The sequence below is a fragment of the Podarcis melisellensis genome (genome assembly GCF_964234715.1).
Source record: "Podarcis melisellensis genome assembly, chromosome: 3".
NCBI classification, from domain to species: Eukaryota; Metazoa; Chordata; class Lepidosauria; order Squamata; family Lacertidae; genus Podarcis; species Podarcis melisellensis.
Genome location: NC_138530.1, coordinates 34,629,808 through 34,655,687, shown reverse-complemented (window position 1 = coordinate 34,655,687; position 25,880 = coordinate 34,629,808). Strand labels below are relative to the sequence as shown.

General features: G+C 43.5%; 1 protein-coding gene across 5 annotated transcripts in view; it reads right to left on the bottom strand.

The window, feature by feature from the left end:
• Positions 1-102: 102 nt before the first annotated feature.
• Positions 103-25,880, bottom strand: part of LOC309365841 (uncharacterized protein) — a 62,676-nt gene continuing 36,898 nt past the window's right edge. For 4 of the 5 annotated variants that reach the window (XM_081904369.1, XM_081904370.1, XM_081904367.1 and 1 more), the window contains 2 exons: positions 22,653-22,706; positions 103-2,904 (listed from right to left, as the gene is read on the bottom strand). In XM_081904369.1, coding sequence (XP_081760495.1) covers positions 2,776-2,904; positions 22,653-22,706 — 183 coding nt within the window. In that variant the 3' untranslated portion in view covers positions 103-2,775. The remainder of the gene's footprint in view (positions 2,905-22,652; positions 22,707-25,880) is intronic. The other variant, XM_081904368.1, reaches the window with a different exon arrangement.

The window sequence follows — 25,880 nt, the reverse complement described above, 5'->3', positions numbered from 1 at the left end:
AATCATGGGAGTCCCGGGGGCCCTGTCTATTTTGAAATAGTAAACTCAAACCCTGCTTTTCATGTCCTCGGAACTCAGAGACAAGAAAACCAGCAGTGAATATAGCAGCAGTTAAAATGTAACTTTATTGTTCTGATTGAAAAACCACAGAGAAATGTTACAAAAGTACTAAAGAAAGGCAACATTAACAGAGGTTTGTCTCCCCTCCATTCCTTCATCTTGGAGCATCATTTGGGACGGCATATTCTGGGCCAATCAGAAATAGTCATCCTGCTTAGCAAGGGGGGAGGGGAGCGCTCTGTAGTGTCTGTGGGACAAGCAGTTGGCTCTAGGCAGGGGAAGTAGCACCCCAAACCTTTCCTGACCACGATTCATGCTGGCTGTTTGTAGGCCAAACCTAACTTGCAGAAACGGCAAACTAGGTTACATTTGCCCTTGTCATATAGGGAGGCTAAAGCCCATAAAGATTACAAATCCCACCATGCATTGTTGACCATAGAGCCTGCAAAAATAGCAATAAAAGACAAGGAAGCAAATTTCCCCTCTTTCAACTGGAAATGTTTCCAAAAAAGACCTGCCTTATTTCATTCCTCATTGATTTTGTTCTTATCAGAGCAAGCCAGCGGACAAAAAGCAGCCTGCTTTTTATTTCATTGATGCTGGTGAAAAGAAGGCTGTGCACACCACCGAATTTTTCTTTCATGGGATGGGGCAGTAAAAAACAACAACAACCCAAAGCATTGACTCTATTATCACAAACATTCCATCCACTGCCACCTATGTGCAGGGAGGACTTAAGGCAGCAGAGTCAACTCATACTCTTTGAAAGATTCTGGACTTGGGATTCCAAAGGGAACATGAGCAACTGAGGTTGGCTTTTTCTATACAGAATATGTTCTATGGCCAAGATTAAGATCTAAGGCCCAGATTCAATTAACCCAGCATGCTAGCAGGAGCTAGTGCAAAGGCAGTGCAATGGGGCTCCCCCCTCCTCCTCCGCATCTCCCCCAAATCTGCTCTGGGGGGTCAGGAGAAGAACCCCCTAGAACAGTGTGTGGGGTGATGGGGGCAATTTTGTTTGGCAAGCAGACGAGCTTGCGCTGATGGAATGATCAGAACAGCACGGCCCTTAATTCCTCCCCAAGTTTCAGAGAAGTTGTTCATGCTATGGCAGACTCACATTTCCCAAATATTGTTTTGCATATATGTTTTTCAAAATTAAAAATGGTGATTACACATCAGAAATGGGTGCTCGATTGTACGCCATATTATTATAGTACACCGATCAGACTGATGTCTGAATACACATCTTTGAAATCACAGAACTAGAGAAAACAGTGTAGGCCCAAGAGACACTGTAGATTTCATCTGGTTTCAAGGGGACCCTGTAAATAGAGGCAGCAAATTCTGTGGCCCTCCAGATTTGCCTGGACTACAACTCCCATCATCCCTAACCATTAGCCAGGCTGGCTGGGACAGGTGGCAGTCCAACATCACCTGGAGAACCATAGGTTCTCCATTCTTGCTGTAAAATCTGGGCCATTTAACAGCACCAAAAACTAGCCCCTCTTATATCAATGCAGACAAGCAAGAAGAAAGATAATCAATGTGGAGCAGAAGGGGCTGCAGTCATGTTAAAGCAGCATTCCGGCCCCCATAAAGATGCTGTTAGTAAAATATATTTTGTCTTCCTCTTCCTCACTCAGATCTACAAAGAGTCAACTGAACAGCCGGCTGAGAGCCGATGTTTGCTCCCAGTGCCTATTATATCTCAACTAGTGCAGTGAATATAAATCAAAGGCAACCCAAGCACACATTATTCTATCCCCTGCAGTGCTAACCCATGCAGCTGCAGGATGTGAGCAGTGTGATCACATGGATGGAGCCAGACACATGGTTGGGAACCCAACCATGCACTTATGGTTTTCATACATATTCCCCAGCCAGATGGGGACGGCGCCCAAGGAAGTGATGCTCTCATGGCTCAATAAGGGGTTTTCTAGCCAAAGTGAGAGGAAATTGTGCCTCTTCCAGCCCCATCTTCTTTCCTGAGTACCTTCTGGCTAACATCTGCCCAGACATAGAACATCCTGGGGCTCCATGGCATATTCTAGACTGCACAGGGCAAGAACATGTGATGTTAGTGAACTCGGCAGATGAGAAAATCCTTTGGGACGTTCTCTAGAAGTGTGTGTTTGTGCTGTGTCTCAAGGCAACTCTGGGGCTGCACAACCTCAATGTGCTTCTTGTTCCAGCCTTGTAATGTGGTTGCACAAAGAAGATCTGGTCCACCCTCCAGGGGCAACTAAGCCAGATCCACCTTGACCTTTAGTTGATGAGACCAGAGAGCATTCTAATTCTTGGCAAGGTTCACTGGGCTACAGAGAACAACTCCCATTAGATTTGGGGAGGGAAATGGTAGAACCCTGCTTATTCTTCACATTCCACCACATGGATCACTGCTCATTCACTAGGGCAAGATGCCAACTTTTAATTGTAAGAAAAACAGCTTTCTGCGTTATCAGACACCATCTTGATAATTGTACTATGGCTTATGAGCTGAGCTTGCTCAATGCACAGACATTCCCTTTCTGCAAATCTTCAGAAGTTACGACGGCATGAAAAACAGGCAAGAGAAAAGCCACCCATCTCCTGTTACCAACAATCTTGGTGGTTATTGCAAAACAAAAAAACCAAAAACATGCCCTCCCACACCCAGTCCCTGCTGGGAAGTTGGTTGGAATGAGGATTCCTGAGAGTTTGGCGTTATCTCCTTCAGTAGGCACATGATGGTTCTTCAACTGGAGCTATCGGGCTCAGAGGCTTCAAGGTGCTCAGGGATCGGAAGGCGAAGGCTGAGGGGTCGTACACAAAGTGAGGTGGTGGTCGGCTCCCATGGATGTGCTGCGCGGAAACGATAAAGGTGAGAAGGACAGGTATCAGACCACGTGAGACTAGCGTGCACAAGGGAAGCTGGCAGTGAGCACCCTATTTATTCAAACAAGCACAGAAGAATCAAGGTGGCCCTCCCCCTTCATAATACAAAAGAAAACCAGTGAAGCAGCAATCATAAAAGAGTAAAAATGAAAAAGCAGGGAAGTGCTGAACACCAGCCATAAAACTGGCTGATACTCAGGCAGCACCACTGAAAAATACATCTATATAAAAATGTGCTTTAAGCAAAATTTCTATAGGCATAGACAGGGGTTTAGCTGTATTTCCTGTTGCAAGGAGTTCCATAGCTGAATGCCACCACCAAGAAGGCATCAACCCTCCTTCGATTCCCTTCTGCCACATATCATCTAGGCATAATCTTCACTGTTTTTTAAGAGCCTACCAGAGACCTTCTTCTTCCAACAAGCCTTTTAAGTGGAGATCTTCATCCCAGTCTGCATCTGTACTGAAATTATTTTAAACTGTTCTTATATGTGGAGTGGGTCTTAAATGTTTGTACTGTTTTCAATATAAGTCATTGTTTTCCATTGTTTCTACCAAGGCTTTTTTCCCCAGCCAGAACTTACCAGAACTCAGTTCCATTACCTCCATCCTAAGAGAACAAGGGAGCCTTGTTCATGGTGAGTTCCGGCACCTCTTTTTCTAGAGAAGCAGCGCTGGTTACTGCACTAGTGTTTTGGTTGTAACTGTTTCGTTTGTTTTATAACTGCATATTTTATTTTTGTGGTGAAAGGCGGGCAAGAAATCTTACGAAACTAAATAACCAAATAAATAAATAAATGTGTTGCCATTAGCTGGCATGAGCTCTGCCAAGAAAAGGTGGGTTATACATATTTTAAAATGGAAATTGGAAAATAAATAAATGAAAAGGGAAGTGGAGACAACACATAGGGCTGTGCAGGGGATACAGCAAGGCACAGCTTCATCCTCATCTTAATTGTATGCTGCCTTTCCACAAAAAGGATCGTGCTTAGAGCAGCTTACAATGAAGAAAAAAAGAAATACACCTTCAAATCAGTCACAGGAACGATTCCATAATAACGTGATAAAACAACAACATAAAAGCAAATACAGCAGCATACAGAAAACAACATTTCAGTACAGTGGTACCTCTGGTTAAGTACTTAATTCGTTCCGGAGGTCCGTACTTAACCTGAAACTGTTATTAACCTGAAGCACCACTTTAGCTAATGGGGCCTCCTACTGCTGCCACGCCGCCGGAGCACGATTTCTGTTCTCATCCTGAAGCAAAGTTCTTAACCTGAAGCACTATTTCTGGGTTAGCAGAGTCTGTAACCTTAAGTGTATGTAACTCGAGGTACCACTGTACTATAAATGCAATATCATCACCTTTCCTGGCAACAGCAAAAATAGCAAGAGCGCTTGAGTTTCACCTTGGTCCTAGAAACACATTTCCCATGATGTTGCTCACAGCCACTCTTCTGCAACAGATTCTTATAAGGATTCCAAGATGGGGGGGGGGGAAGGCAAGTGGAAACATCTATCCCATAATGTTGGTGCCGTGATGTTGACTCCAGACACCCTGCTGTTTCTTTTCCTGCTTGCTTGCTTGCTTCCCTCTCTCCCTTCCACACACCAGTGTTCCTAAATGCTAGCGTTTACTCAACCAACTTGAAGAGACGGCATTGGGATTTTCCTTTCCTTTTCCGTAGCACCAACTAGCAGGTCTTTTATCCCAAAGTGACCTCTGACACTTCATGGCCATGTCTGTCAAGAGGTGGTCACTGTATCCGGAACCCCAGTCTTTGATCCATGCATCTTCCCTAATGGATTCTGACTTACAATCAAACAGTGAAAAGGTCACAGACAGAAAGGTCTTCTCTGTTGCTGACCCTGCCAGTAGGGTCAAATCCCTTTGTCAGCAGGGGAAAGGGTCCATTAGATTATCTGGTTCATTCCCTGGTTCTTAACATAGGAAACGGGAGAGGCCCTTGGTTCAATGGAAGACAAAGATTCAGCCTTCTGACAGCACTGCTGTATTCTGCCTCACTGATCTAAACATACAGATTTCTGCATGGGCATTGAGTTAAGAGTTATGAGTCCAGATTTTGTTGCATACACTTTTGGGGAGACCTTTTAAGGAAAGAATATTGGTCAATATCCAATGTGAGTCATTCTCAGAGTAGACCAAGGGGACTCAAATTACTTCAGCTGGTCCATTTTGAAAATGACTTACATTACATGAGACCCATATCATATTTTATTTTTTCACTTGTACAGACTACATTAATAAGCAATATCAAATAGGTAACATCTATAGGGATGAGTAAAAATATATGTAAGAAGCAATGTCTAGGTATACTTACCTATACATTGATGAACAATACACCAATTTTGAAAAAAGGGGGTTTTTTTTCAACACCAATTTTGATAAAACAGGGGTTTAGCCCAAAGCCATGCATTTATATGGTTTTGATGTCTTCTCTAGCTCAGGGGTGGCAGAAAGTTTAGACTACAACTCCCATTAGCTCCAGACAGCATGGCCAATGGCCAGGGATGATGGGAATTGTAGTCCATAACAACAGGAAGGCACCACATTAGCTACTCCTGCTGCAGCATCACCTATAGATCCAATATAGCTATTTTATCCATTCCTTTTTGATAATGCATAAAACAAATTGCCAGGACAGAGTTGATATGTGAAGTTGGGCAAAGCAACCATCTTTCTATCTTCCATGCTCCCCATATCAAAGAGGGGAAAGGACAAACATGTACTTTCTCAATGTATCTTCAGCAACCTGGTTAATGGTATTTTCATTTCTTCCCACATATTTTGGTGCGTGAAACAAGCCGAGAAGAGGGTCCTTGCCAGAGTTCAGAAAATTATCCTGCTCAATGAGATGCAATGAGTAAACTTTGGATCTTTACCACATTTATATAAAATCTGAAATCCCAATAATCTCATGCTGTTGAGCACTCACACTAGGTATGAAAAAGGGCCCGTAAGTAAGTCCACACACTATGCAGCATTTTCAGGTTATGCTGTTTGTGAATTCTATGTAACATAATGAGGTTTGTATAACAATTAAAACAATTTCTAAAGCGTTTCCTGCAGGTCTGTGTGGATAGTTGAGGCATTTTGCTGTATTTTTCTTCACCGATCCTCATCCAAGTGGTCTCTGAAATCTGTCACCTTCAAGATGGTGCATGTAAAGATAATGTACAGATTCAAGGGAGTAAATCCTTGGAGTTTATAGCTGCAGATTAAGACTTTTTCAGTGGATATTAAATCTGAAGTAAAGGGGGTTGTGTGTGAAACTGCACCAGAAGGTGGCGCAATTGCAGTAAAGCACACAGTGACTTGAGCACACATGCTTTTAGTGTTGCGGCATAGGTCTCTGGAATTCTGGTCACCACAAGAGAAGTCAGCCCCAACATCGTAAAATTTTTGTTTGTTGAAAACTTTTTGTCCCTCCCCTCAAGTCTTCCCAACTTGGCCCATTTTATTTCTGCAGCTTTTAATACTTATTGGCTTTGTTTTATGATTTACACTATGACTCACTTTCTCTTTTTGTGCACCACTTGGGTATTTTTAAAAAATATGTACAACGAAACAAATAAATTGAATATATTGATTAAACAGTAACAGTCTCTGTTTGTCTCTGTTAGAACTTGTGGGGGTGGAAATAACCTGTTCTTGCTCTAAGAGTCAAAGATGTGCTGCATTTCCTCCCCATTTCCCTGTTAACTAAAACTCAGTCTAAGTTTTAAATCAATGCAATCCAGTGGGAACTATTAAACAGAGTCTAGGAATTAGTCTATTTCTCTGTAGCACAGGGGTAGCTAACATGGCACCCTTCAAATGTTATGAACTACAATTCCCATCATTCCTGTCCTTTAGCTATGATGGCTTGGGCTGATGGGAGTTGCAGTAAAAAACTAAAAAATTGGAGGGCCCCACTTTAGTTACCAGCTGCAGCCACCGAAAACTGGTAATCGCAAGATGGCTGAAAGACGTTGTAAGTACCGGTATTTCCTTCATCCTGTACTACAGCATTCAATAACATCCAGTGGGAGTGTGTTCCTCTTGTACCAGTCATCTCTACTATGGCTGTACAAACATTTGCAAATAATCAACTATAATTAAAATTTGGGAAGCTGTATAATAACCCAGTCTGATGGGACAGGCTGACCAACCTTAGATATAGAAGGTTGTAATGAACATTTCTCTCCCCACCAGGCATAACCAATGTGATGTTGCCAAACATCATTGGCGGATGGTAGCTGGAGTCCGACACTATCTGAAATCCATTGCATAAGTTACCCCAGGTTCTATGTGATTCATCTGCCCATACATATAAAGGTGCTGTTATTCTAAGTTCCAGTTGGACAGGTAGTTCTGCAATGCTTGAAAAAACAATAAACGTTTTTCCTCTTTTGCAGTTATGTGGACTCAGAAAGAGATTAAAGTGACCAGCCTTTTGAATTCTTCTCTACTGTGACAGCAGCCAGTAGTTAAAATTATTAATATCTCTGAACTTTGAGGAGGTCTGACCCCAGGTGCCTCTGAGGTTAAACAGTGAAAGCGTCAGGAAACTTCTCTGAACAGGTGCCATGAATTTAAATCAGCAGTACTGGCTTTGCAATCCAAAATATTTCCAATTCAAGATGTTCCCATTTCTGTACCGGGAGGGCAGTAATGGAATAATACTGAATGTGACTCTGCACACTTCTTGGTCCATCTAACCAACGTTTAGGCCTCTGAGGTTAGCATCGTCAGAGAGCTATGACTGAAGATTGCACAGCCACAATGGACTTTTTCACCTGTAGAATTCAATTGGCAAAGATCACTGATGATTAAACACTACCAAACACCCAATCAGGGATAGGGAAGCTGAGGCCCTTCAAATGTGGGACTCCAACTCCCATCAGCCTCAGCCTACTAGGGACAATAGTCATGGGAACTGTAGTCCAACAAGGTCTTGTGGTCCAACAAGCTCTATATGCAGAATGCCTTGCTTCAGCTGCTCTGAAAAAGCTCTGACCAAACACCAAATTCAAATGATAACTCCAGCTATCATCATTCAGTCCGACAAAAGGTTATCCTAGCATTCACTGACACAATAGCCAGTGGGTGGGTGGATAGATCTAAACACAGGGGGGAAATGCTAGAAATCAGTCATAAATTAAATTGTTACAACGAAAGGGGAAAAAAAACACTATGCAAAATTGCATAGAAACGTTTTGTGCTCTACAGCGCCATCTGCTGTTGTATGTTTATAACACATTCAAAATTCTGGTTTTTTGACTAATGTAGCTGAGTCTGGCGTCTGGAGCCCTCGGCCCAGTGAATCACATCTCATGTTTGCTTCCAGTATTGGCAACCAAACATGAATCTACAACTACACTAAACCTGATTTATCAGAGACTGCAAAAAATTAGCTGACTTGAAAGCATAGTAGTACAGTGGTACCTCGGGTTAAGTACTTAATTCGTTCTGGAGGTCCGTACTTAACCTGAAACTGTTCTTAACCTGAAGCACCACTTTAGCTAATGGGGCCTCCTGCTGTCGCCGCGCCGCCGGAGCACGATTTCTGTTCTCATCCTGAAGCAAAGTTCTTAACCTGAAGCACTATTTCTGGGTTAGCAGAGTCTGTAACCTGAAGCGTATGTAACCCGAGGTACCGCTGTAAATGTCTTTGAATCCTGATTGACAGGGGAATTTGACCTGTAAGTTGCTGGACGCATGGAAATCTTCCTCCAGCTTTAGAATCACTATAGGTTTGCACATACAGCAGAAGGAGATGGTTAAATGAATAGAGCACTTCACGTAGCATGGAGTAGGGTGCAATTTTTGGAGCGCCCCTACACGTAGAAACCTCCCTGCAAGCAAAAATCTAGCACTACAAAGAGAACGATTTGGGCTCAGCTACTTCCCTATTGTCTTTTCACTTGTGACAGGTCTTCTTTTGTTCTGCTATTAATTTACAGCTTATCTTTTTTAATCATAATCATCCCATTCTGCATTCCAAAGCAGTATCACCCATTCTCCTGGCAGCCCCAGCTAGCACAGCCAATGGTGAGAGATTATCTGGGGGCTCACAGGTCCCTGCTAGCGATATCAGCGAGGGTGGCAGTGGGCATCCGCCCTGCTCTTGTCCACGACTGAGCATGGTCAAGCAGCAGCTTTTCATTATAAGAATTCCGATATGAAACCCGCTTTGAGTGAGATCCTCCCAAGCTGGCATTTTTATGAAGGAAAATCCTAGTGCTGCAATGTCTGACTATCCATAGCTCTGCCCCCCCAAAGTCATGCCCAACACCCCCATGCACACACCCTGTAACCTTGGCGAACGGCAAGAACACAGCAGGAGAGGCACATTTCAAGAGCACTCACCAGCTGCCTGCTGTGGCATTATGGATGGTTGTATGCACTGGCAGGCCTCAGAGTGGGAGGGTAACATAGCAACCTTTATTCAGAGCTAAAGGGGCAGAATTAATCAGACAGATTTGTCCCTCTTCTGAGCAATGAAGCTGCCTGCCAGTACAGAGAGAGAGAGAGAGAGAGAGAGAGAGATGGAAATGGACAAAGAGGCTGGCACTGCCCTCCATTTTAAAATGCCAACCAATCAGGATCAGTGAACATGCAGCAGCTGGATGTGGGGATTTTTGTGCTTTTTTTGTTAGTATGTGGTTAAGTTGCAGGTAGACAATGTAGCTGACAGGCGAGGGAAGGATGACACTTGTTAACTACGCAAAACTCCAAGGCGCAAGGCAGAATAAGGTCTGGAAGCTCTCATGGGGTCCCGATAATGGGAAACAAGTCTTCACAGCAGGAAATCTAATTTGGCAATAAAATAAAATAAAATAAAATACATACTGTGGTAAAAAGGGATGGCAAAAGCAAAGGAGAGGCTTCAGCAGAAGTTGGCCTGCGATGATAGCCACTTATCAGGCCTCTACAGTTTGAACTATTTATTTATTTATTTATTTATTTATTTATTTATTTATTTATTTATTTTGCCATTTATCACTTCACCAAGGGCATCATGTTGAAGGTTACCAGGTCTCTCCAGTCTTCAAAACATGGCCACCTGTTTTAACACACCACAATCCCCAGAGGATTTCAAAGGGTATCCCAAACAGGCCATAATAAGATGAAAATGGAGAGAACCTACGCGAGCCAGGAATCCATAAATTCTTAGCTTTCAATTTATTTATTTTTAAGAGTAGGTTTCAATCATTTGTAGACCCTGACATATATAGCAAAATGCACAGGCACTATTTTACTCCGTTTTGTGTTGTTTTGTAAGGAACTAGCATGCTCTCCCGGTTTGTGTTTTACTTTGCTACCACCCCCACTCCCAGACGGGGGTGCAACCCTGCATTTCTGTCTGTCAACTACAGCCACAACCAAGTACACAAACAGGCATTGTGGTGTGTGGTTTTGAAGAGATGGGCTGTGGCCCCAGGCAAGTGTTTTAGAAAGAAATTCTAGGCTCAGTGACCAATGAAGAAGAATAAGTGGAATCATTTGGGTAGCATAACATCCTAGCTCTCCTAGCCCTCATTACTGACATTACTGACATTACTGACATTATTCTTCTCCAGCTTACTCTTCCTTTCCCTTCCTATTTTATATTTTTTGTGATTACAGTGCAAGCCCTCTGAACAGAGACCTGTCCTCTCATACTGCAAAGTGCCATACACGCTGAAGGTACTGTTAGCAAAACCACTTGCATAACACAGACAGAGTCCACAGAGAAAAGAAATCATGATAAACACTATACTGAGCGGTATATAATTTGAGGAACAGGGAGGTTTTGCCTTTCTTACTTTAGGCCTTGTATATAGCAGATAGGCATTCAATCAAATGTACAGAGGAAAGACTCCCTCAGAACCACACAGCCAACGAGGGCATGTGCTACCTCAGCAAGCAGCATCCCACTCTGGTTGCTAAGCAACACATCCACCTGTCACCCCCTAGGCTAGCAAAACTTTAACACTAGTAGAATTAATTCTTAAATTACAAACCAAATGACGCATGCTGCAGCACTTGCAACAGGTACAATAAAATTATTATTAATGAAATGAGTTGGAAGAATGAATGTACCGTATTTTTTGCCCTATAGGACGCACTTTTTCCCCTCCAAAAATGAAGGGGAAATGTGTGTGCGTCCTATGGGGCGAATGCAGGCTTTCACTGAAGCCTGGAGAGCGAGAGGGGTCGGTGTGCACCGACCCCTCTTGCTCTCCAGGAAGCTATCCGCAAGCCTTGCGCGCCCGGCAGGAGTTCCCGCAGGCTTGCAAGGTTTGCAGGCAGCAGCCTGCAGCCCGAATCACCGGACGCCTTCCGGAGGGAGTTGCCGTCGGACTCGCAAGGCTTGCGGATAGCAGCCTGTTCTGGGGGCTGGGGGAAATAATTTTTTTTAATTCATTCCCCCCCCCCCCAAAAAAGGAGGTGCGTCCTATGGGCCAGTGCGCCCTATAGGGCGAAAAATACGGTAATTAGCAGGGATATAAAAATGAAAACAAGGAGCAAGACTATAGGTTTTAAATGTAAGAAGCAGGGATTTGTGCTAGATGCAGAAGGGAACAAGGAGCTAGGAATGCCAAACTGTGAAGGACCACAAAGTCTAAGCAACAACCAGTTTATTTTTTTTTAGAAAGCCAGTATTTCAAAGCAATGCCGTACAAAACTAACAGCTGTTTATTTACATATACATACTACTTTTAAAGTTCAAAAAGAAAGTAAAACAATGCCAATTTTCTCCCTGCTCAAGTTCTTTCCTATTAAGGCGTCTCTGTACAAAGTGTTCCATTTTGGCATTCAGCCTTTCACAACCACATTTGGAAAGTTTTGTATGCTGTCAAGTCCACTGCTTGTAGTACCTCCCAGACCTTTGGTAGCCCATTCAGTTTTTAGAGGGTTTAGCTGCCTTTCCCCCAATGTCTTGCAAATACTATTCTCACTGTGACTATTAAAATCAAAACCACAAGTTGGTCATTATCAAGTGGGCATTGTCTTATGTGAAAGTCCCATTTAACTCAGGACTTATTTCCAAGGTAACACGAATGAATAAGATTGTGGCCCACATTAAGTCTATGCAAGACTGCAGCCGTAGAGAACGGATCAGTTGCACATACAACTCTTAACATTTCTTCATCACATTGAGGGTATTAGTGAAGCAATACTCAAAGCATTTTTGAAATTTCCACAAAGATTGAACCAGTTCCCTTTCTTTTAATGACAATGTCAACAACAGTCATTGCTGGTCCAGAATATCTTCTGTAGAATCTAAAGCGTTGGGTGTCATTATGTGGCCATGCCAAGGTTTTCTTAGACTGGAATACAGAGAATCTCAGCTCCTTATTGAAACAAAAGTCAAATTCCTTTACAGGCTCTTTGTTGCTTCTTTCTGTCATTTGCACCTCTGCACTAATCACTGATAAACAAAGTTTCCTCTTAATTAATTTTTCAAAACTGAAGCAGGTGCCTTCAAATAACTGGCTAGCTTAAATAGTAAAAAATAAAATAAAACAGAACAGTGAAACTATTGGTGAAACAGCAGAAAAACACGGTATGGCAGGGATAAGGAACCTGTGCTCATTCTGATATTGAAGACCAGGGTTTCCCGAACTTAGGTCTCCAGCTGCTTTTGGAGTACAGCTCCCATCATCCCTAGCTAGTGGTCAGGGATGATGGGAACTGTAGTCCAAAAACAGCTGTCAACTCAAGTTTGGGAAACCCTGTTGTGGGCTCTGAATTCCCATCTGCCCATGGCTGGCATGTCCAGCAACATCTGTAGGGCCACATGGGCTCCCTATGAACGAGATAAGGTAAAACTTGAACACTCTGAGCATCAGCTCAGCAGGTTTGTCCTGGATGTGCAATATAAGTATGCAAGAAAAGCCTGCTGGATCGGACCAATGGCCCATCTAGTCCAGCATCCTGTTCTCACATTGGCCAACCAGACGCCTGTGGGAAACCTGAAAGCAGGATTCAAGCAGAACTGCACATTCCTCTCCTGTGTCTTCCAGCAGCTGGTATTCAGGAACATTACTGCTGCCATGGGTCAGCTTTGCCTGCTGAACAGAAGCCTGGAGAAGGCAAACTGATACCACCTACAGCTGATCAGCCTTCAAGGACACAGAGAAGGCACTGATGACAACCAGCTGGCTCTGGCCTTCTTAAACAGAACTCTCAGCAGTCATCAATGCTCAAAACAATGCCTGTGGTTGCTGGCCCTACCTTGCTGCATCCTGCTCTCCCATTGGACCCTTGGCTCTGTGATCATCTGGATTCCCTGACCTCTGGATTGTCTGACTATGCTGATTGCTGCCTGCCCAACCCTCAGAATGGACTTGATTTCGGATGTGGATTCTGCTCTCAGGCCAGTGTTCCTCAGAGACTCCTAGCCCCTGCTTACTCAGAAACGGGACTACGACAGTAGCCATGATGGCTAGTAGCCACTGATAGCCCTTCTCCTCTGTGAATTTGTCTAATCCTCTGTTAAAGCCATCTAGGTTGGTGGCAATCACTGCCTACCGGGGGTTCCATTGTTTAAAGATACGCTCCGTGAAAAAGTATTTTCTTTTAACTGTCCCGAATCTTCCAACCATCAGCTTCTTTGAACGTCCACAAATTCTAGTGTTATGAGGCGGGAGACTTCTCTCTCTCCCATTTTCTCCAGGCCATGCTTAATTTTATAATCTGCTATCATGTCACCTCTTACTTGGTTTTTCTCTATTCTAAAAAGTCCCAAATGCTGGCACCTTTCTACACAGGGGAGTCATTCCACCTCCTCGAACATCTTGGTTGCCCTTTTCTGAACCTTTTCCAATTCTATACTATCCTCTTTGAGGTGAGGCAGCTAGAACTGGATGAGATGAAAGCCTGCAGGAAATGGCATAAATGGGAGTCATTAGGAGGGAGCTTTTATGCTGTGACTTTTGTAAGCCTTATCACCTTCAGTTCTGGGAGCGCTGACAAGTGATGACTACTCTTGATGTACGTACTTGTCCATTTATAATCGACCCATTTCAGATCAGTTAATTTTAAGCAGATTCAATTTACTGAAACTTATGTGCATGAGGAAATAGTCTGAAAGAAAGCATTGCTGTCAGATGATGCACACATGTGTAGTGGCAAGCACAATCTGAGATGAGACGATCCTCGCAAATGCAAGAAGGAATCTTCTTAAGATGGTGTAGTTTTTATAAGTACTAAAAAAATCAAAATAAATAGACTGCTGACTTCAGAGACACTTCAGTTGATCTTTTTTAATAATAATAATCAGCTAGTCAAAAAATTAACAAAAATCCAATACTGTACAAATTGAGAAAATGCTGCCAAGGCAATTACGTTTTAAGTACTTTTCTGTATCTGAAACCCCCAATCCATTGACTGGTACTCAACACAACTTCTGCCATAGCTGTTTTAGCATCTTATGACTACTTTTACTGGACTGTCGTTAATGTTCCTTTAGAATGTTATTTGTTTTAACTTCCACCCTGAGCTTGCCTGAGGAATGGGAAGGTATAAAGTAGGTCTAGTAAGCCGAAAGTTATTCCACCCTTAACTGCACAGCTGGACTTGTTCAATGTTCCACAGAGTGCTTTGCTTCCCTTTCCTGTGGGCAATCTGCGTACCTGCTGATATCGTGGCTCTTCAACTTATTCCTTATCTGAACACTTTCTAAACATTGGCACACATATTTAAGCTACAACCCAACTCTTCTGGCTCATCCTAGAGTTTAGCATCCCAAGGTCTTTCTGTTCTCGGGTTTGACACCCCAGTGTTTTTTTCCTCCTGTTGCCACCTTTAGAAAATTGTTGAAGCCAATGCCATAAGCAGAGAACAAATTGCTGCTCAACTCCCCCTTTGTATTTCTGCAATGTTGCTAGGGGGTGGCGCCATCTGAAAAGGTCAAGTAAACATACCAGTGTCCTCGCTATAAGGGGGTGGGGGAGAGAGAAGCACAAGTGTGTTTACAAAGTTGTCAGGTGGCCACTGGCAACTGTACAAAGGGGCAACTAGACAATGTTCAAGCTTCTTTGAAAAGCTCTTCAAAGAGAAGCATTATGCTCAGTTGCACATAACCAGGCATAGTAGGAAATTAGCCAGATCTGGCTTCTCACTGACGCCAACTCATGATAGTCTCATTTCAACCCCTAATGCCCTCTTTTTTTTGGCAAGGTGCTTGCATTAATAAAGCACTTCCACTGTCCTAGGATGTAAAAGAAGCTTTCCAAAAGACCATTTTTTACATGTTTCAGCTAAATAAACCCCATGTGCTGAGCATTTGAAGGCTTACATGCAATAAAAACTGTTTACTTATCTACAGAGCATAGCAGTATAGGTGAAGAACACCGTTCTAAAAAGTAATTTAGTCATGAATTACTCTGGTTGTTGATAAACCATTTTTCATGCATTGACTTGCATGGAAATCGGAAGGGCTGTGGCCTATCCACTTTCTGATTTTTCCTCACTTGGGGAATGGGGACATTGCTCCTGAAAATAGGCTACACCATCCCTACAGCACTGACCTTGCTTATTTTGTCTCTCCATCTGGCCAGTCTTTATAGAGCTCTCAAAAAGCAAGCTCTTGGTACTGCCGCACTGTGTAGAACGCACAACAATATGGAAGAGCCATAGCTCAGTGGCAGGGCATAAGCTTTGTGTGCAGAAGACCCATCTTCAAGTTACTGGGAGAGACGCCTGCCTGAAAGCTCGGAAAGCCACTGCCAGTCATAGGAGACAGTACTGAGGTAGATGGACCAATAGCATAAAGCACCACTCAATGTTCCTAAGCTTAAAAAGGTAAAGGGACCCCAAACCATTAGGTCCAGTCGTGACCGACTCTGGGGTTATGGTGCTCATCTCGCTTTATTGACCGAGGGAGCCGGTATACAGCTTCCGGGTCATGTGGCCAGCATGACTAAGCTGCTTCTGGCGAACCAGAGCAGTGCACGGAAACGCCATTTACCTTCCCGCCGGAGCGGTACCTATTTATCTACTTGCACTTTGATGTGCTTTCGAACTGCTAGGTTGGCAGGAGCTGGGACCGAGCAACGGGAGCTCACTCCATCGCGGGGATTCGAACCGCCGACCTTCTGATCGGCAAGCCCTAGGCTCTGTGGTTTAACCCACAGCGCCACCCGTGTCCCTTGTTCCTAAGCTTATTGTGCTTTTAATTGATCAATTCCCCTTCAAAGACTTGCTGCATATGCAACTGGGGCTGCAGTCTTTCTCTCTGTCTTCCTTTCTCCCAACAATTTTTTTTTAGTAAAAACGCAATACAACATCAAACACTTAAAAAAATTCCCTGATGGCTTCAAAAGGCTTGAATAGCCTTCAGATGGCTTTTAAAAATCACATAGTTGTTTATCTCTTTGACATCTGCTGGGAGGGAATTCCACAGGGCGGGTGCCACTACCGAGAAGGCCCTGTGCCTGGTTCCCTGTAACCTCACCTCTTGCAATGAGGGAACCACCAGAAGGACCTTGGAGCTGGATCTCAGTCCCTTGGGCTGGAGACACCCCTTCAGGTATACAGGGCCGAAGCCATTTAGAGTTTTAAAGGTCAGCACCAACACTTTGAATTGTTCTGGGAGCCAATGTAACTCTTTTAAGACGCGTGTTAATGGTCCCAGCAGCCACTCCCAGTCACCAATCTAGTTGCCACATTCTGGGTTAGTTGTAGTTTCCAAGCCACCTTCAGATGTAGATCCACACAGAGTGCATTGCAGTAGTCCAAGCAGGAGATAACCAAGGCATGTACGACCCTGGCGAGATAATGCACAGGCAGGTAGGGTCTCAGCCGGTGTACCAGATGGAGCTGCCTTGGATATAGAGCACAGGAACATAGGAAGCTGCCTTACAACAAGTCAAGCCATCTGGCTCTGAACCATCTGTAGGGAGTGGCAGCAATGGAAGAATTGTCGCTCGGTGGCAGAACACATGCAAATCGTCCCCATTTCCATCTCCAGAACCTCCAAGCAGGGCTGGGAAATACTTCTGTTGAAATGCTGGCGATCTGCTGCCAGTCAGCAGAATGACCTTGATCAGTAGTTCGTCTCCCTTAATCTCCAGTTGGGGCTGGAAAAGATCCTGGAGAGCTGAAATACAGACCATCAGCATGTGCCCTCTGCCACTAAGCTATGGCATCTTTGGAACACCAGTACTCTGCCAACACAGGCACATGTCGCTTTGAACGGGTACTGCTGGTACATGTGCTTGTAAGACTTTATAGCCTTTATGTCTAATGCAAATCAGATGCTAGCCTCGGGATCTGCAATACACAGAATGAATGGCTGCCTTATGGAGTAAATGTGCAGGAGGGTGGGTGGGAGAGAATATATGCAAGCACCCTGTATACACCCTGCAATTTGCATTAGGCTCCAGGCACTGCAGTTGCTCACAGCTAACAAACCCAACACAGGCAATATTATGCATGTAGAAAGAATCAAAACTGAAAAGAACAAAGTGCATCTTTATCATCTTTTTCTAACCAAGGCTGTTGGCACAGGGACTACACATGCCGACACTAGGCCCTTGCCTCTGGATAAATCACTTCCCTGGCAGAGGCCAAGGATGAGAATCAGGGGCACAATGTACAGCAGAAGAATTAATGAAAAGGAGATCCAGGTTCCCACACTCATCAGAAAGAAAAGCAAATATAAGAGATCTGTTGACAGACTATGGTGTGGAAAACTGTAACCTGCCTGCAAGCCAGTGTTGGGGGGGGGGGGCCAAAAAAAATCATATATATGAATGAGAGCCATTGATTTGACCTACCGTACATCTCCTGTTTCTACTCCTACAGCAGCATGACCTTAACATTTTTACTCTGTTCCTACATTTAATTTAATTGTCAACAAGGCCCCAAATGGGACAAATTTCAAAAGGCCTCTGGGCTGGCAGATAATGCCAAAATTAAAATAAAAGGCAAGATTCAACTCCCACCCTCCACCCACGTAATGAAATGATCAAAGTCTAATTACTACCTTGCTAGAGAAATAAGCTTCAAACTCGGAAGAGCAAAGAAGGACACCCAAATATTTGCCCCTTCCATGGAGCATTATCCAATACTGATGTCTCTGTTAGCAAGAGCATTTCAGCTCTTGTACATGAAGTTTCTGCCTTGTATCTAACTTAGCCAGTTGGCTTGTTTGGAGGACTAAGGATTCCATGCTTAGTTAAAGTTGCTCTCTATTCCGAACAGAAAGAACTTAAGAGCTGGTGCTGAAGAACTATCATTTGCAAAGGCAACCCATGGAACTGCCGGAAACAGATTGCTATTCTGTGAGAATGAAGAGCTTGAAAGTGAGTGCAGGTCTACAAAGCAGGATCCCGAGAAGATGAAATGAGTTGCAATAATCTACATCAACTCTCACCAGAGATTGGGCTCATTATCAGGAAATCCATCAGGGAGATGGTGCTTCTCTTTCTATTTTGCATCCTTCTTGTTCTTGCTTTCAAGCCACCTCATCGCTTGCCTTATCCATTTGGTCATTTCCAATAACTTTGCTATTTCAACTTAAACCTGGAATTTTATGGATTACTCAAAATGGCATCACCTGTTCTCCCTTCCTCCTGCACAAGGCTAGAATTCCCATCTTGCTACACTATTTTTTCTCCCACATATGGGTAGTGAAGTCAATGAATTTGTACTGGCATACATTCTGGATAAAAGAATACTATGAAAATGTTACATAGATGGTACTATACCCTTTTGCACGCAGAAGAAGTCTCACTAATTTTTTGGGAAGGGTATGGGGTGGGGAAGGAGACATATATATATTTGGTTAGAATGTCAAGAGGTAGAAAGGTGCTGAATAGAGTGTTATGTGAAACATCTAAAACATAAAGCATATGATTGATTTCTGTGAAGATAGCACCACACCAGAAGAGTTGGTAAAGTAGCAAAAAAGCTTACCTATCAGATATGTATGATCAAAGGGATCACGAAACCAGAGTAATATTTTGCTGTGTGGAAGGACTTTATTTTTTACAGGAAAAAAAGAACAATGAAACACATGCTTCAATTTGGAAAAATCAAGTGGGATCAACATTAGAATTTGCAGTTCTTGGTGTCTGCAACAAGGGGCTGGAAAAAGAACCTCTGTTGTTTTTAAACAAGAGATAAAAAAGACGAAAAGCTATTTTGTTGTTAAACTGTTGGCCATTTAGAATTCTGCACTGGAAAGTTTCTTAAAGAAATAATAATCACTTCCTCTCAGGATCCTTTGAGACTGCCAAAGATCGTGTACTAAGTTATACTGTTTTAGTTTGCTTAGTGGTTATCAGCCACTTTACAGCTTTATGATCTTTCAGATTATGCCCACAAGCTGTTTAGAGATGAGATTTACATAAATGAGCCGCAAACTTCCTGTTTATTTGTCTTGGAGAGTTAGGTCCTATCAATCATCTTCCTTATTTCTGTGCTTCAGTCCATATGCAGAGTTAAGAAATTATTTTCTGGTGCCATTTGTGAAAGGGATGCCCACCCCACCCCCCACAATAAACAGGAGGTACATGCCGGCTATAACTCCATGAAAAATTACCCAGCTGAAATCTTTTGCCGGGAGAACTCAGCAAAATCAGGGGAATGTTTCGCAAAGTAGCAAATGGGATTTTAAGTTAACTTTTCTCAAAAGCGAGTCAATTACTAAGAAGAATGCTTACAAAATTTAAGGAGGGCTGTACCACACACTGAGAAGATAAAAGAAGCAAAAAATCACCAGGTGCAGGAAATAATCTATTGCCAAATCGATTCCCAGCACATTTCAAACATTCATGCTCTTCCTCTTGGGAAAGTGCATGGGAGAAGATTACTTTCACATCTTAGCTCTCGCTTCCCCGCCCTTATCACAATGGGAGGATATTATGTGATGAAAGAAGCATTCCAAGAACACAGCTCTGCTGTGGCATTGCTGGCCACAAAAATGATACCTCTATAACAAATTATTGTTTTAGCTAACTGGAAGGGGCTGCAGAGAATATTCTTACCATCATGACCAACCCAATCTAGTACTTATTTTTTTTTAAGACACTTTTGTGCTTCAGAAAAGGACTTGAAGTAATTCTCTGCTCCTCAGCTATTCTCTTCTTTCCTTCTTAGCTGCTCTCACACAGATATCCACACTGCCTTGAAGAAATGTGTATTAGCTTCCCAACTTCCCTCTCTAACTCACCCAAGCATCCACATGTCCACCCGGCACTTGCCACCCCCTCCTCTCCATTTTGGGAATTAGATCCCTCCTTCTACCACAGGGGTGAGGAACTGGTTCATGTCGGGGGGGGGGCAGACAGTTATCTCCCCCACCCCTCGAAGGCCAAGCATGTCAGGTGGGCAAGGTCTCCCACCTACCAATCACCTGACATCAGACTAGCATCAGGTAACCCATTTTTGCCCGCTTGGTTCTATGTCAGATTCTGCGGGTAAAAGCACAGCCCACGAAGCACCAACAATAGGTCAATCAGCACTCGCAGAGTGCTAAAAAAGGAGCTTCCTAAGACCTGCTGATCAGTGCACAGAGCTTTGGAGGCACTGTCAATCAGCTGATCAGCAGTGGCTGCAAACCCCATTTCAGTTGAGCTGGGGGAGTGTGGCTTGGCTGAAATGGAAGCTGCATGGTACCAGTTCAGATGATTTGTCCATCTAGTTCAGTATTGTCCACACTGGATGTCAGCAGCTCTCCAAAGTTTCAGAATGGGGACATTCCCAGCCCAGCCTAGAGATGTCAGGGATTGAATGTGAGGCCTTCTCTGCATGTGAATCAGATACTCTACCAACGACCAATTATCCTTATTACTGAATGAAGTGATAATCATCTATTTCAGTTCTTCCTAATGGGCACAACTAATGCGTAACTGATTGTATACACCACATATCTACATATTAAGCATGCATCCAACGATGAAATGATTAGCACTAATGCTGTGATTAATGCAAACCACCATCTAAGGATATTCAGATGTTATTCCCAACTGGCAATAATAGTAATAGAGTGGCCACATGTTCTTCCGTTTGAAGGGCTGTCAAAGCCAAGTATGAGTTAAAGGCAAAAAGCTGGGGCCATCGAAGTTGCCATTCAGGTGTCAGCAGAACAAACTGAGCAGGCACACAGATCACCTTGTTACAGTCTTCTTCCTACCTGCAATGAGAGGTGTTGCACTTCTATTTAAAATTATAGTCATTATTTGCCTCTTTGTCACTAGTCTCAATAGCTAGAAGTGTGTTTTATCAGCTAAAGCTAGGGTGCCAACTACGTCCATTCTTGGACAGGGATAGCCTGTGCACTTCATGTGATTCATGCACTTGTGACCACAATGCAATGTGATCTATGTGGGGCTACCTTTGCACCTCATCTGGAAGCTCCACTTGGTGCAAAATACTGCAGTTACAGTGTTGATAGGGCCAGCCTATCACCAGCACATTGCTCTGGGGCTCAAATGCTTGCAGTGGCTGCCCATACTCTACCGGGCCAGTTTGAAGGTTCTTGTATTTACAAGGACTTTAACAACATGGGCCCAGAATATTTTAAAGACTGCCTAATCCCTTATAGTGGGACACGGGTGGCGCTGCGGGTAAAACCTCAGTGCCTAGGACTTGCTGATCGTAAGGTCGGCGGTTCGAATCCCCGGGGCGGGGTGAGCTCCCGTCGTTCGGTCCCAGCTCCTGCCCACCTAACAGTTTGAAAGCACCCCTAAGTGCAAGTAGATAAATAGGTATCGCTTTATAGCGGGAAGGTAAACAGTATTTCCGTGTGCAGCACTGGTGCTGGCTCGCCAGTTGCAGCTTCGTCACGCTGGCCACGTGACCCGGAAGTGTCTTCGGGCGGCGCTGGCTCCCGGCCTCTTGAGCGAGATGAGCGCGCAACCCTAGAGTCGGTCAAGACTGGCCCATACGGGCAGGGGTACCTTTACCTTTTTAATCTCTTATATCCCAGCCCAATCACTTCGGACTTGGGGGAAGTCTCTGTTGGCGGTCCTCCATGGTTCATAACTACTAGATGAAGTGCATTCGGCGTAGTTGGCCCCATAGGGTTAATAGATGTGGGTAGAACATAGCAACCAAATTATATGAAAGCACAGGCAAGCTCTTTCTTCCACAGAGATACATCACAGCTCTTAACCCAGCTCCCTTCTCCCAATCTCACACAAAATTATGTTCGACAGGGAAAGACTGACAATGGTGATTCATGCATCAGAAACTTCAGGATTCCTGCACATGGTTCAGAATATACAGATTAACTCCCTGATGCTCAAGTTCCATCTCTGCCTGCAGTCCTCACCCGGTCTTCACCCTCGACTCTAGACACAACCCCTTTCTGGAGAAAAAACCATGAAAGTTCTTCTGAGGCAACCGCAACAGATTGAAGATGAAGTTTCCTGCTATTCCAGAAGTGGACCCGAGGAGAGCGCAACATTTTGGATGTCTCCAGCCTGCCAGTGTTTTGTGGGAGTGATTCAGCTGCCTGCCAGGACTTTAGTTTTGCACAACTGAAGTGGATTGAATGGCCCCCATCACCCGAGCACAACAAATCCACTTTAAAATAATGAAAAGTGTGAGTTAAGTGAAAGACGTGTAAGCATGCTGCAAGGAAATCAGGATAAATGCAAAACGAAGGTTCATTGCTATATTACCATCCCACAAGCAAGGAAACTTCATTGCCCAACCCCAGGAGGAAGAAGACAAAAGTGAGAACTATCAAGCAATAGCCACTTACCCGAATTTTGATGATTCTCGTCTTTGTGCCACAATTCTTCTTAAACAGCATCTTCTGAAAAAGAAGCAGAATCATAGGGTAAGAGCGAGCAGATATGGAAGATATAAGCAGTGTAGCTGCACAATTCATTTGGGTGTTAAATGATGCTGGAGTGCTAGAAGTGAGTTGGAAGTTCAAACAAACATTTAAGAACCACTACTGAGACCCATGGTACCAATTGGGGTTTTCTTCCTATTAATAGGTGGTGGCATCCAATCAGAACAAAGGCTTTAAAAAAATCCTCCCCCTCTTTCTTATGGGGCTTGGTGGGGGCACATTGGCTATTTTATTCTGCTTTTTAATGAGTTTTGCAATAGCAAACTACACATTCAGTCTAGCCCTTAAATACTTTGCTCTTAAAGGAAGTTCCTGTTTTCAGAGCAACTATATGGCAGGCAGTTATTCCACAGGACAAACTTGCATCACTGCTAAATCTGATGGGGGTGGGTTGGGGGGAGAATGGATTTGCTGAATTTCTCCCAGCCATTAACTTTAAGAGGCACAAAGGTTAAGAACCTTGCTTGAGAGTTTCTGAGAAACCTCATAACAGAGAGTTATGGAACAGCAGGCCACCAGAGACAGGTGCCTTCATTACCAGCCAACAGTGGTGTCTTTACAAGAAATTAAGCTACAATTTCCATTTTCATAATCTGGAGGTGGATTGGAATAAAGATGGGTTCTTCAAAGAGTCAAAAATAAGACAATCCCCCAAAATATGCAATCTCTGTGTATATATAAAGCAGGGGTCAATATGGCACTCTCCAGAAATTGCTTGGTTACAACTCATATTATCCGTGACCATCAGCCATGCTGGTCGAGGCCAATGAAGTTGTAGTCCATCAACACTTTGAGGGCGCCATGTTGTTACAGAAACTGCATGACATGTACTAGGCTCACAAACGCAGCTTCTCCCATAAGAGTGATGCACAGGGCCTGGAAAGCACCTGATCTGTACCTTCAATGCCCACCACCCAGAGGCACGACACTTTTTAAAAGTGTATTAAAAACTGACATATAGGTTACTGTATTGGTTTCTCCCAAAGAATCCCTGAGAATTTTACTTGGGCAAATGCTGATGTTCCTAGCCATTTTCACAGTTATTTTTCTATTTTGATATCCTAATATACTCATAAATGATCCCAAATGGTTTGGTTCTCAGGGGGAAAAGGATGAACTATCAAACCTTTGTAGATCTATGGCTTAGATATGCTGTAAGACTGAATCAGCAATAATAAAAAGCTGTGTAGGAATTTGTGGAAACACTTTACTGGGGTTTCACATTAATATATTCACTGAAAACCTATTTAAAATGCCTTTTCAACACTACCGTCATTGAGTCTTTATTTTAGCATTGTGATGATGAAACTCTTAACACATTTGTTTTAATATTTTTATTTTTTTAACCTAAGGGCTGAACAGAGACATCACCTTGCAAACAAAGGTCCGTATAGTTAAAGCCATGGTTTTCCCAGTAGTGATGTATGCAAGTGAGAGCTGGACCATAAAGAAGGCTGATCACCAAAGAATTGATGCTTTTGAATTCTGGTGCTGGAGGAAACTCTTGAGAGTCCCATGGACTGCAAGAAGATCAAACGCATCCATTCTTAAGGAAATCAGCCCTGAGTGGTCACTGGAAAGACAGATCATGAAGCTGAGGCTCCAATACTTTGGCCACCTCATGAGAAGAGAAGACTCCCTGGAAAAGACCCTGATGTTGGGAAAGATGGAGGGCACAAGGAGAAGGGGACGACAGAGGACGAGATGGTTGGACAGTGTTCTCAAAGCCACAAACATGAGTCTGACCAAACTGCGGGAGGCAGTGGAAGATAGGAGTGCCTGGCATGTTCTGGTCCATGGGGTCACGAAGAGTCGGACACGTCTAAACGACTAAACAACAAGGGCTGAACAAACACCATGGATACTCGAGGCACAGATTGTTCCTTCCCTAGAGCAGGGGACTTGTCTGTTTGATCTGTGGAACCCTAAATGCAATGTGATCTTGTATTTTTCATTCTTTGGGACCAACAGAACTGCAAGTTCCACTATTGTGAAGTATTCTAAAGTAACTTTTGGAACAGCATAATGGGCTGCAAGTGAAACTGAGATGTGTTTAAAAACGATGGACACCGATTCTGCAATGTGTGAATAAAATACAGAGCTTGTGGTTATGTTGATCCCATAATGAGAAAGAGAAAAGAAACTCGAGAGATACAAGAAGGGACCAGCAAAACCGCAAACTCTGCTATTAAGAGGTTAACCTACATCTGTCTTCTACCCACACTTTGCCTCTGCTTAAAGTAGCATTACAGAAACAATGAATATATATCCTTTTCAGTTTTATTCTGAGCCCATTACAAAATGGCAGCCCTATTCCAAAAGTGACATCATAACATTTCAGCATGAAACAGAACAGTTTAGTAATGTTCAGCAAAACACTCCAGTACAAATGAGATCCTTCAGAAGTGGCACGCCCAAAACATCCCTACCCAATTAGGATCAAAGCGAGCTGAGCACAAGAGAAAACTCCACAGCCAGAAACCATCAAGTTGTCAAAAGACTCTACTTCAAACTTAAGCAATTCAGCGTTCAGAAGTCTCTTTAATTAGAAGTCTGATCAAGCAAGATTTCTCGAACCAAAACAACAACACTGACAGCCAGAAATGCGAACCACCCAGTATGAATCCCATATTGCATTGCAAAACCAATTATCAGTGTGAACCAAATTAACGAGCATTTGGAACTTTGCCCATCAGTTCTCAAACTTATATCAAGTTATAACCTTAGCAGTGTTCTAAAAGGCAGGGAAGGGTAGATGACAGATTATGGCTCACGAGGCAGTTTCCAGTAAACCACTTTCTACTAGCACATAACATGTGCTCTACCAGTTAGCTCCACCTCCTGATCACCCAATGGAGCCTCTCTCCACAAACTCACCAAAACATAGCTTGCTCCTGGACCCAAGTAGGACTGCCAGTTTAATACATCCCTGGCTCTTCAGCTTGATGGGTATGTACAAGCGGCACATGATAATCCCTTTTACCATACCGTGCAGTGTTTCACCTACTGATTTTTGCAAATTAAACTTATGTGAAAGGCACTGGAGCAAGAACACAGTGGCTTCTTCCCCCTCATCCCAACTTGAGTTCCAAGCCTGTGGGTTAAATTCGTCCCCAGAGCTTCCAGCACTAG